Source organism: Symphalangus syndactylus, chromosome 6 (genome assembly GCF_028878055.3).
Source record: "Symphalangus syndactylus isolate Jambi chromosome 6, NHGRI_mSymSyn1-v2.1_pri, whole genome shotgun sequence".
Lineage (NCBI taxonomy): Eukaryota > Metazoa > Chordata > Mammalia > Primates > Hylobatidae > Symphalangus > Symphalangus syndactylus.
Window position 1 is genome coordinate 147106664 of NC_072428.2, and position 13281 is coordinate 147119944.

Here is a 13281-nt window from a genome sequence, read left to right on the forward strand (position 1 = left end):
CTATTTTAATTGTAGTAAAAGATACCTAACATATAATTTATCATTTGTAAACGCACAGTGCAGCGGCAGTAAGGGCCTTCTCACCGTTCTACAACTGTCACCGTCACCACGCTCTTCAGAGCATTCTCATCTTCCCAAATGGAAGCCCTGTCCCCAGCAAGCCCCTCCCCACTGTCCCCTCCCTGAGCCCCTGGCCACTACCCCCTACTGTCTGCCTCTGTGAATCTGACGCCTCCGGGGACCCCATGAGGTGGAATGACGGGAGGCTCACGATGGCGTCATCGCAGGGTCAATGGCTCGGCCAAATGCGATCGCATATGGGAAGTCCTGCCCAGGGCCTGGCATCAAAGAGTTCAATCAACAGGACTTCCTTTCTTCCCCCAGCCCCCTTTCCTTATGCCAGCTGGACTCAGAATGTCTCCTCCAATGGGTGTCTGTCTTTCACTCAAGGTGGCCTCATTTGGCAGGTGGGAGGCATCTTTGCAGATTAAAATACACTTTCTAGAGAAAGGCTTTCTAGAGAAAGGCTATCTGACAGGTACCCAGAGCCGCGGGATCCAGGAGTGGACCATGGAGCCCTGCCTTCTCATCTTGCCTTCCTTCCTGATATTCAGCCTCCTCCCCAAGCGGCGTGTTGACAGCAACCACAGCTCAATGCCTGGGGGTGTCAACGGATGGGTATGAGGTGTTAAGACTCCTTACTTAGAAGCATTGAACAAAATAGTAAAACCTCACAAAGCCAAACTCGTATTCCTAATTTAAAATTTATTAGAATATTATTAACCCTCCTTGAGATCTAAATAATAGAGTCTTGGGATTTTAAAAAGAAAGTTTTATGCACCACGAAGTCCAGACGCCAGCCGAGGCCAAGTTCCCTTGTGACGTCTGGGCTGACAGCGGTGGCGTGGATGGAAGAGGGAGCTTGTGGGTGGCGCTCTATGCCAAGGACGGCTTTTCCTGCCTCCTGCAGTGATTTTCAAAACTCTCACCACTCCGGCTATTTCCACCAAACTCTCTGGCTTCTTTTTCTTTTGTGTTTTGCATGTCAGCACCCTTTGTGAATTTATGATCCCAGAATGAGCATCATATTGCAGATATGATTCCAGAATGACCAGCAGAGAGGACGGTGGATATGTTTCTTTCTAAGATCTTGATATGACTTCAAATAATGTAGCACAAGATTGTCCCATACTTAAGTTTTCTTTCCATCTTCTTTAAAATTGTTCCACACTTTAAAAAAAAGTGTTTATATGACAAAATGACACCCTCATCCCAAAATGGGTATTCTTTCCTTGAGGGATGTTTTATTTCTAGGCCAGTTTACTACTTACTAGTAACACTGATTTCTGAACTGGAACTCAGACTTCCACAGACCCCTCTGAGCTGGAGTAAGGACCAGGAATTTAGCCGAATGATTTGGAGAGCACTCACAGACAAGGAATTAATTTGTGGTGCATCTCCCTTTAGGTAATGAATTTATTTTTAGGAATTTCTTGATGGAAATCAAATTCTTGAAATGCATCCAGTGTCCATGTAGAGCTGGTTCGCTGCAGGAAAGCACCGTGTGTGCAGTGAGCGGTGACCCTCCGTGGATTTTCATGCGTGTTCTGGGCTTTGCTCACGGCCGCAGCACGGACAGAGGTGCTGTGGGCCCCGCAGGAAGGGGAGCTGACGGGGCCTCGCGGTGCCATGCTGGGGAAGAGGCTGGTGCGCATGGAGTGACCTCGATGCCCCACGCTCACCGAGGGGACTTCCCCTGAACCCCTCTTCCAGGCTCCTCCTTTCTGGACCCATGGGCCCCTGTACAGCATTTCTTGCTGAGGACCTTGGGGCGCTCCTGGCTCCTCTGCCTCCCAGCCTCCCAGCGACCTCCAGATGGACTCCTGACCCATCAGCATGTCATGTGGGTGCCAATTAGCTGCTTAGAAAACATCTTTTTTCTTCTTAGCCATTGTACTGGGTAGAATCATGTACCCCCAAATCCATGTCCACCCGGCACCTGTGAATGTGGTCTTATTTGGAAATAGGGTCTTTGCATATGTGGTCAAGTTAAGGTGAGGTCACACGGGCTAGGATGAGCTCTCCGTCCAATGACTGACGTTCTTAGAAGAGGAGGGAAATTTGGACCCTGACATAAATCCACAGTGGGGAAAGGCTGTGTGACAGCGAGGCGGAGATGAGGGGGACACTTCAAATTCCCCAAGGAGTGCATGGGCGTGGGGCAGACACTGCCATCTTTCCCATCATGGCCTTTCTCACGCTCACGCTTTCTTCCTGGAATTTGCTGATTACCGACAGAGAGGAAACACCTGTGGACCCGCCCCAAGGAGGAGCTTCAGATCAGCATCAACAGCTGGAGATAAAAGGAAGGTGCTTTGGGATGATCCATAACCTTCAGTCTGTCCTGATCCTTGGTCAGCATCTGGGAATGGTCCAGAAGGGGGATGCAGGAGGAGACGGTCACTCCAACTCAGCCTGTTGACTTCGTCATCACCAACTTCACATTTCAAATCCAGCTTTTTCCTTAAAAATACACGTTACCGTGGGTTTGGAAAAGTTCTGCCTTCCGTGGGCGGTTTTAAAGACAGGTATTCTTCCTCTGCCCGCATTCTGCTAAGCCAGAAAGGGCAAAGAGAACCCTAACTTTGAATTTTTAAGAATGTCAATCTTGGGGCTTACTGGTAATTATTCAATGAAGAGTAATGCCTGAGAGATGCTGACATTCTAAAACACACGGTTTAGAGGCTTCCCAGGCAAATGTGACTGTGCTAGGAAGCAAGTCTCCATCCTGCTCTGTGTGGATTTATGGCATCGATGGTGGGCAGCTCCTGTGTTCTGCACAGAGGGATCCCCAGGATGAGGCATGATGTGGAAGCAATGACGTCGTGGTCAGGGAAGTCTGCAGGAAGCAAAATGAAGCGAGTTTCTTTAGTTCACGATTTCTGAGAGGCTCTGCTGGGCTGGTGTGCTCGAGGACATCCTGGGAGGGCTGAGACTACTGGCCATGAACTCTTGTCTTAGAAAAGCTGTGACCGGGTTGAGGGATGCTGGGGTTTCCTGGAACCACCTGATACCTGCTGACCGAGATGTGTCTCAAAATTATCTTGCATTTCACCTTGCTTTAAAATTTGTCCCTACTCATTTCATTTAGAGATGCATTATTTCAATTTCAAGAACATATGCTCCTCGATAATCACTCTAAAATAGCCCATAAGATGTAAACACTGATCCAATGAATTGCCTCCAACAATTGCAACTATCCATAATAAACAGTAAGAAAAATGGTTCACGCCTTCTATTCACTAGCCACAGGAATCTGGGCAGGCTATGAGCCTCTGAGTCTCATGGACCACAAAGACGACAGGTCAGCACGTGAGAGCTTCACACAGGACCCAGCACCTGCTGAATGGAGGGTGGATGTGGGCATCATCGCGGTCGTTGAGTGTGGACACCGAGAGCCTTCACACAGGATGGAGAGTGGATGTGGCACCTACTGAACTGAGGGTGGATGTGGGCATCATCGTGGTCGTTGAGCGTGGACACCCTCCAGACTCTGTGGCTTTGCTGGACAGAGAAGTCTTGCACAGGTGAGGAGATTAAGTTGATGTTGGGCTGTGAGGGCCCAAGGGCTCATAAAAATGAAAGAGCACATATTTGGGGGCACCCCATGCCACACACAAATAAGCACATTTTGGGTAATGGGTTGAGGTGGATGAAAACTCCGGTGGTTTTAGGACTCCGTGGGTATTCTCTGCCCGCCCTCCAATTCTGAACACTCTGTCCTTTTCCCTGAGAAGCCGGGGTGAGCGTGCGCAGCAGGAGGCATCCCTGGACGGGCCCTGGGGCTCCATTCTAAGGGCAGCACTGGGACGGATGGATCCATGTTTCAGGAAGGCAGGTGTGTGCCATGCAAAGAAGACCTTCCTACCATGAAACTCCCGAGACGATGGGCCCCAGGGTGCCATCTTCCCTGGGACAGGCGTGTTCTCACCAGACTGAGCGACTCCCCAGCTGTGACAAGGAGGGAGCCCAAGTGCCCCCAAAACCATCCAAGTGCTACAGGTTCGCCATGCCACGCTGGGATTACAAGCTTCAACAACGTCACACAGAGATGCAGTTTAGTTTTATTTATTTATTTTCAATAGTGTGAAGACACAGGCAGACACAAAGAGCAGGAGGTCATACCGACGTGTTTTAGATCCTGGCGTCATCCGAGCTGTCCTGGGTAAGTGATGCCATCTCTCCAATACCCACGTGCCTTGCCCATAAAATGGGATGATGGCACCTGAGGATTCAAATGCTCACCATGCAAGGGTGCTCGGAGGCCCTCGGAAACCCGGGTCTGTTCCTGACTTTTCTGGAAAGCCCTGCAGAGACTGTTCTCAAGGGCGGAGAGAGGAGGCTCCCCTTCCTGTAATCGGAGTCACGCGAGGCTGACGGGAAAGCCAGGAAAGGGAAGTAAAGGGAATAGAAAGAGCCTGGGGCAGAAGTGAATTTACCGACTCTGGTGCATGGTGACATCAGGAAATGTCTCACCCCAGTGCTGCATGGGCGCCCGGGCTGTGGATCGCCAGGAGGCCCAGGCTGTGGATCGCCAGGAGGCTGCAGCCTGATCCCAGCGTCACTGCTGCGACAGGCACCTCCCTGCCTGGATTCTGCCGCATGGGTGACGCGGCACCTTCGTCCCCAGCTCGTCCCCAGCTCGACTTTCCTTAGGGCCTCCTCTCTGCCAGGCTCAGGGTTGGCTGGTGTGCCCAACACGCGGCCGGTGCCTGTGCTCCTGTGGTAACTCACGGCCACGTTCCAGGTTCCAGAACCCATTCCTACTCGGCTTTGTCACATGGCTGGTGAGGGGAGACCCGGGGGCAGCTAGAGAAGGAAGACCCCACCTGCCCTCTGCATGTTGCTCTATTTGCTGACGTTTGACATTCACGTCAGCCCTCACTTCTCTGCCTTCATCTGTGTGACCTGGGCTTGCGTCAAGTAGAGAAGCACCACCTGGCCTTTAGATGCCCTACAGGACTCCAGGAGAGGATGATAAACTGTACGTGGGCCCTGCTGTGACCACCATCATAACAACACCATGGACAACAGGCACATTTCAGTAACATGGAATGACTTACTAACTTTATCCTCACTGTTTTATAAAATGCAAATGTAAAGTGGCTTATAAGTAATGATCTTGAAAGTATTAAATCTCTCAAAGGGAATTTTTTCATACTCAAGTTTTGGAAAACAAAAGATTGATAATAAAAAATACGAACAGACTGAAATTCTGATACAAGTAGCATTTGATGAGCGTCTGTAAGAAGTTTGATTGGCTTAATCAGATTCAAGACATGATTCGTGACCCAGTTATTGAGATCTTCTTTTCAGAAAGAGAGATTTTAATTTAAGAAAGTTCACCTGCCAAAAGTCAGCCACGGTGGCGGGCAGCGGTCCCTGGGTGGCGATGTACGTGGGGTTCCTCGGGTCGTGATCCATCTGCGGAGGTAAGACCACACCACAGCGGTTAGCCAGGAGGTTAGGAAGCCAGGTTAGGGAGCCCGGAGGTTAGGGAGCCAGGAGGTTAGGGAGCCAGGAGGTTAGGGAGCCTGGAGGTTAGGGAGCCAGGAGGTTAGGGAGCCTGGAGGTTAGGGAGCCTGGAGGTTAGGGAGCCTGGAGGTTAGGAAGCCTGGAGGTTAGGGAGCCAGGAGGTTAGGGAGCCAGGAGGTTAGGGAGCCTGGAGGTTAGGGAGCCTGGAGGTTAGGGAGCCTGGAAGTTAGGAAGCCTGGAGGTTAGGGAGCCTGGAGGTTAGGGAGCCTGGAGGTTAGGGAGCCTGGAGGTTAGGAAGCCAGGAGGTTAGGGAGCCTGGAGGTTAGGAAGCCTGGAGGTTAGGGAGCCTGGAGGTTAGGGAGCCCGGAGGTTAGGGAGCCAGGAGGTTAGGAAGCCTGGAGGTTAGGGAGCCTGGAAGTTAGGAAGCCTGGAGGTTAGGGAGCCTGGAGGTTAGGGAGCCTGGAGGTTAGGGAGCCAGGAGGTTAGGAAGCCTGGAGGTTAGGGAGCCTGGAGGTTAGGGAGCCTGGAGGTTAGGGAGCCTGGAGGTTAGGGAGCCTGGAAGTTAGGAAGCCTGGAGGTTAGGGAGCCTGGAGGTTAGGGAGCCTGGAGGTTAGGGAGCCAGGAGGTTAGGGAGCCTGGAGGTTAGGGAGCCTGGAGGTTAGGGAGCCCGGAGGTTAGGAAGCCAGGCAGAGCCCGGGTTCAGGAAGATGGAAAGGTGGCGTCTCCTGAACCGAGCAACACACAACTTGCCCTTTGTTGATCCAAACGAGCACCCGGCACAGGTGGGGACCCAGCCGTCCCGAGCCTTGAGCCTGGGCCACCGCGTCTGAAATGCTTTCCTTATACCTGAGGTTGAGGTTCTAAGAGCAGCATCAACAGAAATGAAAACCGGTAGCCCAAGGAGGGCAGGCAGCCATCGTTAGCCCACTCAGCAAGTGTGGCCCCAAGACATGGATGAGCTTTCCAGCCTGCAAGTGACCCCAGAGCTTCCTGGCCATGGAGCCCACCCAGGCAGCCCTGTGTTCAGGAGAACGAGCCTCCTGCCAGAGCCACAGGCTGGCTGGGGTGAGGCTGAGCTCCGAGCTCTCAATGGAGAGTGCGAACGCCGTTCCTTCAGGCCTCATGGACAAACTTGCCAGTGTCCCCGGAGAACAAACTAGTGCTACTTCCTGCTTCCCTGCTGGAGTCAACTCGTTGTGTGTGGGGGCTTGTTTTTGTGTATCCTGGAAGGGGGGCATGAGCAGAGCCAGTCGGCCTGGGCCTGGGTCTGCAGCAGAGGCGGGGCGGAAGGGCCTTGCTGGGAGTGGCCTCCTGTTCTGTTTCCCTACCAGGCAGGGACCAGAAACGAAGAGGGCAGGTGTGGGCTCTCCGGCTCCCCAGTTTGTCTGAACGCATCTTGCTAGCTCCAATGGGAGAAGGTTGGCTTAGAAGACCATAATTATTACATTTATTTAGAAGATTAAGCACAGAAAAAAGAACTTGAGGACAAAGCCTCGAGAGGCAAGAGAGATTTGAGCACATTGCTGAGGGGCGTCAGATAGAGGCGGCTCTGTCTTCCAGAGGGCAAGCCCCGGCCACCCTGCAAAGGACATGAAGATACCAGGACATCACTGTCATCCCCAGGGCTCACCGGCTCCTCCCCACACCTCCCAGAAGTGTCTGCAGAGACCGATCCCCAGAGAGCCGGATGCTGCGCTGGGGGAACCTCACCTTGGGGAGGCAGCTGCCTGTGCATCTGACACACAGTCCTTTATTCTATTGTGTCTAGGACTAAAATGTACTCTTTTGCTATCAGGGTTTGATTTGAGATTTACAATGCTCCAGATTTCAAGGTAATTATTAAGAATACATTTCTCAACACAGTGAAAAATGAGCAAGTTTCAACCCTATGTAATTTTAAGCCAACACACAAGGACATCAGTGGTGGCCCCGGTGTCACCTTAAGCGCTGCTGCATTTGGGAAGCTGACGTGGGGCACGTTTTCTTTAACAGTGAGCCAGTGAGTCCCCGTGCAGCCGTCACCAGCCCCAGAGATGACGGCTGTCAGCACAAAAGAAGGCACCAAATGCACCTTATAATTATGTTCACCATAAAAGAGGGGCGAGCATAAAGGAACAGATGTAAGTTATTCTCACAGAACAACACGGTGACGCTAGCCGGGGGCTGGGGGGAGGCAGGGAGAAAAGCTTTTTGTGCATCTGATTTAGTGATTCATAATTAAAACTGGACCTCGTTTTGAAATTCGCCACAACACACACAATACAGGTAAAATTATGTTACTGTCACTGAAAGCCCCAATTAGAATGTTTCAGTAGAAAAATGCTTAGCAGAAATAAGGAGTTTTGATTTTTTGAAATATGCATTTGTTGGGGGTGACAGCTATTTACAGAGACCCCTGTCTCTTCCCTGCAAATAGTAATGCATAAAAAGGAAAACCCCGCCTCCTTCTGAAATGTGCCTTTTTTTTTTTGCCCAGAGCAATTTCTACAGCAACATATTTTAAAATTGTAAGCATGTTCAAACTAGCACATTTAGTTGCTTTCAAAATGAGAAATAGGTGATTGAAAGTAAAATTCTGGACAGGGTTGCAGGAGGGTCAATAAGGTGACTGTTGATTTAGGTCTGAATTGTTAAGGTGTCCTAAAGTCCACACACCCATCACCTGCTCCAATGCCCAAGACAGGAGGAAATACAGTCAGGGTGCTGGGATGGGGATGGCTGAACAGGAAGTACGGGCTGCGCAGACTGAGTGGGGACCGGCCTCACCTCCCTCCTGCCCACCTGCCATCCTGTGGGGGCCGCTGGGAAGGCGGGAACAGCATGATGATCCGAGTGGTGACATGTGTCATCGGTTTCACAATAATTCAGGAGACAATTACATTCATTTAATTCCAGGCACATTCTGTTGAACAGAAAATGATTCTGGACAGAAGGATTTTGTGGAAGCAGCAACCGCAAACGCCACAGGAGGCCTCCTTGTGGTTTCATGCAGGCTTCGTGGAAACGTCAAGCAAACACTTAACTGGCCACACAGAGATTTTACTACATTTAAGGTTTTCAGGCAGGATAAGTGACTGTGGAGGAAATCAAGTGAATTTCTACTAACATTGCTTTTTCCAATGAGGGCATCTGCGTGACAACCTGACATGGTGGGTGTGTGTCCCTCTGTCTTCCCTGCCCAGCGACCACACGGACCTACTCTGGCTTCCTCCGGTCTTCGTTCTTAATCTTCGCCTCCTACTCATTACTTTCCATTTCATTGCAATATACTTTTTATTTGTATGACTGTTATGTTCCTGACACAAACTGCCTGACTGTGGGAAAAGGCCTATCATGTCTCCAGGCCTCAGTCTCCATATCTGTATGGTGGGTGAGCTCAGGGAGTGAGGAGCGTGGACATCAGTGTCTCCAGGCCTCAGTCTCCATATCTGTATGGTGGGTGAGCTCAGGGAGTGAGGAGCGTGGACATCAGTGTCTCCAGGCCTCAGTCTCCATATCTGTATGGTGGGTGAGCTCAGGGAGCAAGGAGCGTGGACATCAGTGTCTCCGGGCCTCAGTCTCCATATCTGTATGATGGGTGAGCTCAGGGAGTGAGGAGCGTGGACATCAGTGTCTCCGGGCCTCAGTCTCCGTATCTGTATGGTGGGTGAGCTCAGGGAGTGAGGAGCTTGGACGTCAGTGTCTCCGGGCCTCAGTTTCCATATCTCTGCGGTGGGTGAGCTCAGGGAGTGAGGAGCTTGGAAGTCAGTGTCTCTGGGCCTCAGTCTCCGTATCTCTGCGGTGGGTGAGCTCAGGGAGTGAGGAGCTTGGATATCTGTCTCCGGGCCTCAGTCTCCATATCTGTATGATGAGTGAGCTCAGGGAGTGAGGAGCTTGGACGTCAGTGTCTCCGGGCCTCAGTCTCCGTATCTGTATGGTGGGTGAGCTCAGGGAGCGAGGAGCGTGGACATCAGTGTCTCCGGGCCTCAGTCTCCATATCTCTGCGGTGGGTGTGCTCAGGGAGCAAGGAGCTTGGAAGATGTGGTTTCTAAGTGTCCTTTAGCTCTGGATTCCAGCACACGTGCATGTGCAGACTCATCTGTGTGTATGTGTGTGTGTGTGTCCTGGTGTTTGTCATCCTGAAACTGTCAGTGAAAACCTGTAAATTAGGTGAACGCCAAGCTGTCAGGTGGTCTGCAGCCGCGAACACGTGTCCATGCTGTCCTCAGTGAACCACAGAAGAAGGAAGGATGCTGCTTCCTCAAGCACAGAGCTGCCGTGCCCTCCAGTAGCGTGCGGGGCTGAGCGTCTGAACGGCGAGGTGCCGTCGTTTCCGAGCGCTTTCTCCCCAGATGGGGGCTTCTGCAGCAACACGTCCCGCCTGGGGAGGCTGGTACCACAGAGAATCCAGTGTGGCTCACTCCAAGTGACTTCATGAAAATCAACGGCCCAAAGGCAAGTACAATTAACAGTATAATTCTGTTTTTACTTTTTTTTTTTTTTTTGAGATGGAGCCTCACCCTGTCATCCAGGCTGGAGTGCAGTGGTGCAGTGTTGACTCACTGTAACCTCTGCCTCCTGGGTTCATGCAATTCTCCTGCCTCAGCCTCAGGAGTGGCTGGGATTACAGGTGTGTGCCACCACACCCGGCTACTTTTTGTATTTTTAGTTGGCCAGGCTGGTCTCGAACTCCTGACCTCAGGCAATCTGCCTGCTTTGGCCTCCCAAAGTGCTGGGATTACAGGCATGAGCCACTGTGCCCGGCTTACTTTTTAAAAATAAAAATAAAACCCATTTGTCTGTGTTGACTCTGTTATCCCTTGGTTGACTGATTCTTAGAAAGATGTCGTATGAACTAGGAGACTAGTGAGGTGTGTTCCTCTGTCTCTCTGAATACACAGTGTAAAGACGGCCTAGTAATGCACCTTATGCTATCGGAGGATAATTACTAAACAAGTATCTTTAGAAACCCTAATCTCCATGAAAAACTTAGCCACGATTTACCCAATATTCCAAACAAAGCTCATTTTAGAAATGAAGCACTCAGCATGTCAGGACCACTGGACTGTGTCCTGCAGTCCTCAACAGCCTCCATGGTGGCAGAGGCGCCCACTGTGGGGCAGGTGAAGGGAACGCCAGTTTCTGCTCCCAAACCAGCCCCGGCCTCTGGCAGCTGTGACCTAAACATCTTAAGAGGATCTGGCCAGCTTTGGGGAAGGGCACGGGGGGGTCACGTCTTTACTCTGAAATCTTGCACAAAGAATAAGCACGTGCCTCCTCTGTAGGTATTTCTACCTGCCCACATCTCCACCTGCCCACCTCTCCACCTGCCCACATCTCCACCTGCCCGCCTCTCCATCTGCCTACCTCTCCACCTGCCCGCCTCTCCACCTGCCCGCCTCTCCACCTGCCCGCCTCTCCACCTGCCCGCTTCTCCGCCTGCCCGTCTCTCCGCCTGCCCACATCTCCACTGCCCGCCTCTCCACCTGCCCGCATCTCCACCTGCCCGCATCTCCACCTGCCCGCCTCTCCACCTGCCCGCCTCCCCACCTGCCCACATCTCCACCTGCCCGCCTCTCCGCCTGCCCACATCTCCGCCTGCCCGCCTCTCCACCTGCCCGCCTCCCCACCTGCCTGCCTCCCCACCTGCCCACATCTCCACCTGCCCGCCTCTCCACCTGCCCGCCTCTCCACCTGCCCGCCTCTCCACCTGCCCGCCTCTCCACCTGCCCGCCTCTCCTCCTGCCCGCCTCTCCACCCGCCCGCCTCTCCACCCACCTGCCTCTCCACCTGCCCACTTCTCCACCTGCCCGCCTCTCCACCTGCCCACATCTCCACCTGCCTTTCCTAACATTTAAAGCAAATTTCATGAAATGCTCTCTTGAAAACCATCATCTGACTTGTCAAGTCCCTTTTCCAAATACTAAGTCTTAATATGGGAATGTATTGGGAAATTGTGGCTTTGGTAATCAATGGGAGATTGACTTGTTGTTTTTGAGACAGGGTCCTCTTCTTTAGCCCAGGCTGGAGTGTGGTGGCATGATCTCGGCTCACTGCAACCTCTCCCTCCTGGATTCAGATGAATCTCCTGCCTCAGCTGGGATTACAGCTATGTGCCACCATGCCTGGCTAGTTTTTAGTAGAGATGGGGTTTCACCACGTTGGCCAGGCTGGTCTTAAACTTCTGAACTCAAGTGATTCGCCCGCCTTGGCCTCCCAAAGTGCTGGGATTACAGGCATGAGCCACTGCACCTGGTCAGGAGATTGACTTTTGAACTTGAAATATTTTTATACTGTAGTCTTAGGAGTTGAGATTTACTTAAGTAAAATACTGAATATAAACCATTATTATACACAGAATTTTGGTTGTAAATAACTGAAGTGGCTCCCATATTTGGCCAATTTCTTATGCTAGTCAGAACACCCAACCTCTCTTCCTTTTCTGAAAAGCCACTCTGTCCCTACGTAGTTAAATATTTCTGAATTAAAACTTTAAACGATGGTTTTTTTTCTCCCTCAATAGACAGTGAAATGAAGAATTAAGCTGGTTTTTAAGCATCACTGGGAGTTTCAGAGTTGTCCTGGAAATGAAGCTTGTGTGCTGTGTTTGAGTGGGCTGTTGCGTGAACACCATTCCTCAACTTGGTGTCCTCAGTAATCATCAGGCTGTTTTAAATGTAGCTCATGGGTTTCTCTCTCAGACAACCTACCAGGGAAAACAGAATTCCCATTGACTTTCATGACCTCTGATTTAAAAGCAAAGATTGCACATTATTTACTACTGGATGCCTTCCCTGAAATGTAATGAGGACTAAGTACAAATATGACAGATGTAATTATCATAGTTTTATCCTGCACAGCCAGGGCCTTCCTTTGCTGTAATTGTGAGCTTTTCATTCAGCTGCTGCTAGGAAGGTAATTATCATTGTACCTTCAGCTATTTCATAAAGAAGAGGCACCATCGATTTCTTCTGCTTCATTCTTACAACCCAAATTTGGGACAAAAAAAAACAAAACAAAAGAATTGTGGTACGAAATAAAGGAAAGACATAAATGTACCATAAAATTACTTCTCCCTCCTGGCCTCGCCTTCTCACCCAAGCTCCTGCCCAGTAAGGCCTGGAGAGGGAGTTGCATGAATGTGCAGGAATTCATCCCCTAAACACACACCCCCTCTGGTTCCCACATGAGCATGAAAGCTGTCCACCGTTTCCAGATCGACACAGTTGCTGCACTGGGCACTGCTGCCCACGCTGGGGCTTGGCTGTGGCCTGGAATAGCGCAGACATCTGCAAGTTGGAACCCATCAAGTGGGGGAGAGTGGGCCCAGCTGCAACGCTGAACGCTCATCTTTTAGGCTTGTGAATCATGGCTTTATTCCTCATTCTGGCTTCATCAAACGGTTCATCTCAGGGAAGAGGGACCTCAACATGGCTTTTCTTTTCCTTTGGATGGTTTTGTGTTGCCAACTCTGCTGCACATAGTACAGGAGCGGAATCCAGGCACGCACACCTGGCTTTACCAGAACGCACGCTCTGTTCATCAAGTGAGATGCTGGCACATCAGCGAGGTTTTGGTTTGATGTTTTTGAATTAGAATTGATGACAGAAAAATACTATGTGCATCACATCTTATTAAGGAAGATGAATGAGGATCTTTGAAACCCAGACGGAACCAAGCTTGGGAGTCAACCTCTGCTGGAAGGAAGGAAGTGATTCCTTCTTAAGAACGAACACATAAACAGAAGCCTGGGTTCAGGTGGTGTAG

The 13281-nt window shown here is 51.0% G+C and overlaps 1 protein-coding gene across 5 annotated transcripts in view; it reads right to left on the bottom strand.

Annotated features, from left to right (window-relative positions):
* The window catches only part of PTPRN2 (protein tyrosine phosphatase receptor type N2), a 987645-nt gene that overhangs the window by 50320 nt on the left and 924044 nt on the right, over positions 1-13281 (bottom strand). For all 5 annotated transcript variants that reach the window (XM_055269741.1, XM_055269742.1, XM_055269740.1 and 2 more), the window contains one exon: positions 5407-5484. In XM_055269741.1, the coding sequence (XP_055125716.1) occupies positions 5407-5484 (78 nt within the window). The remainder of the gene's footprint in view (positions 1-5406; positions 5485-13281) is intronic.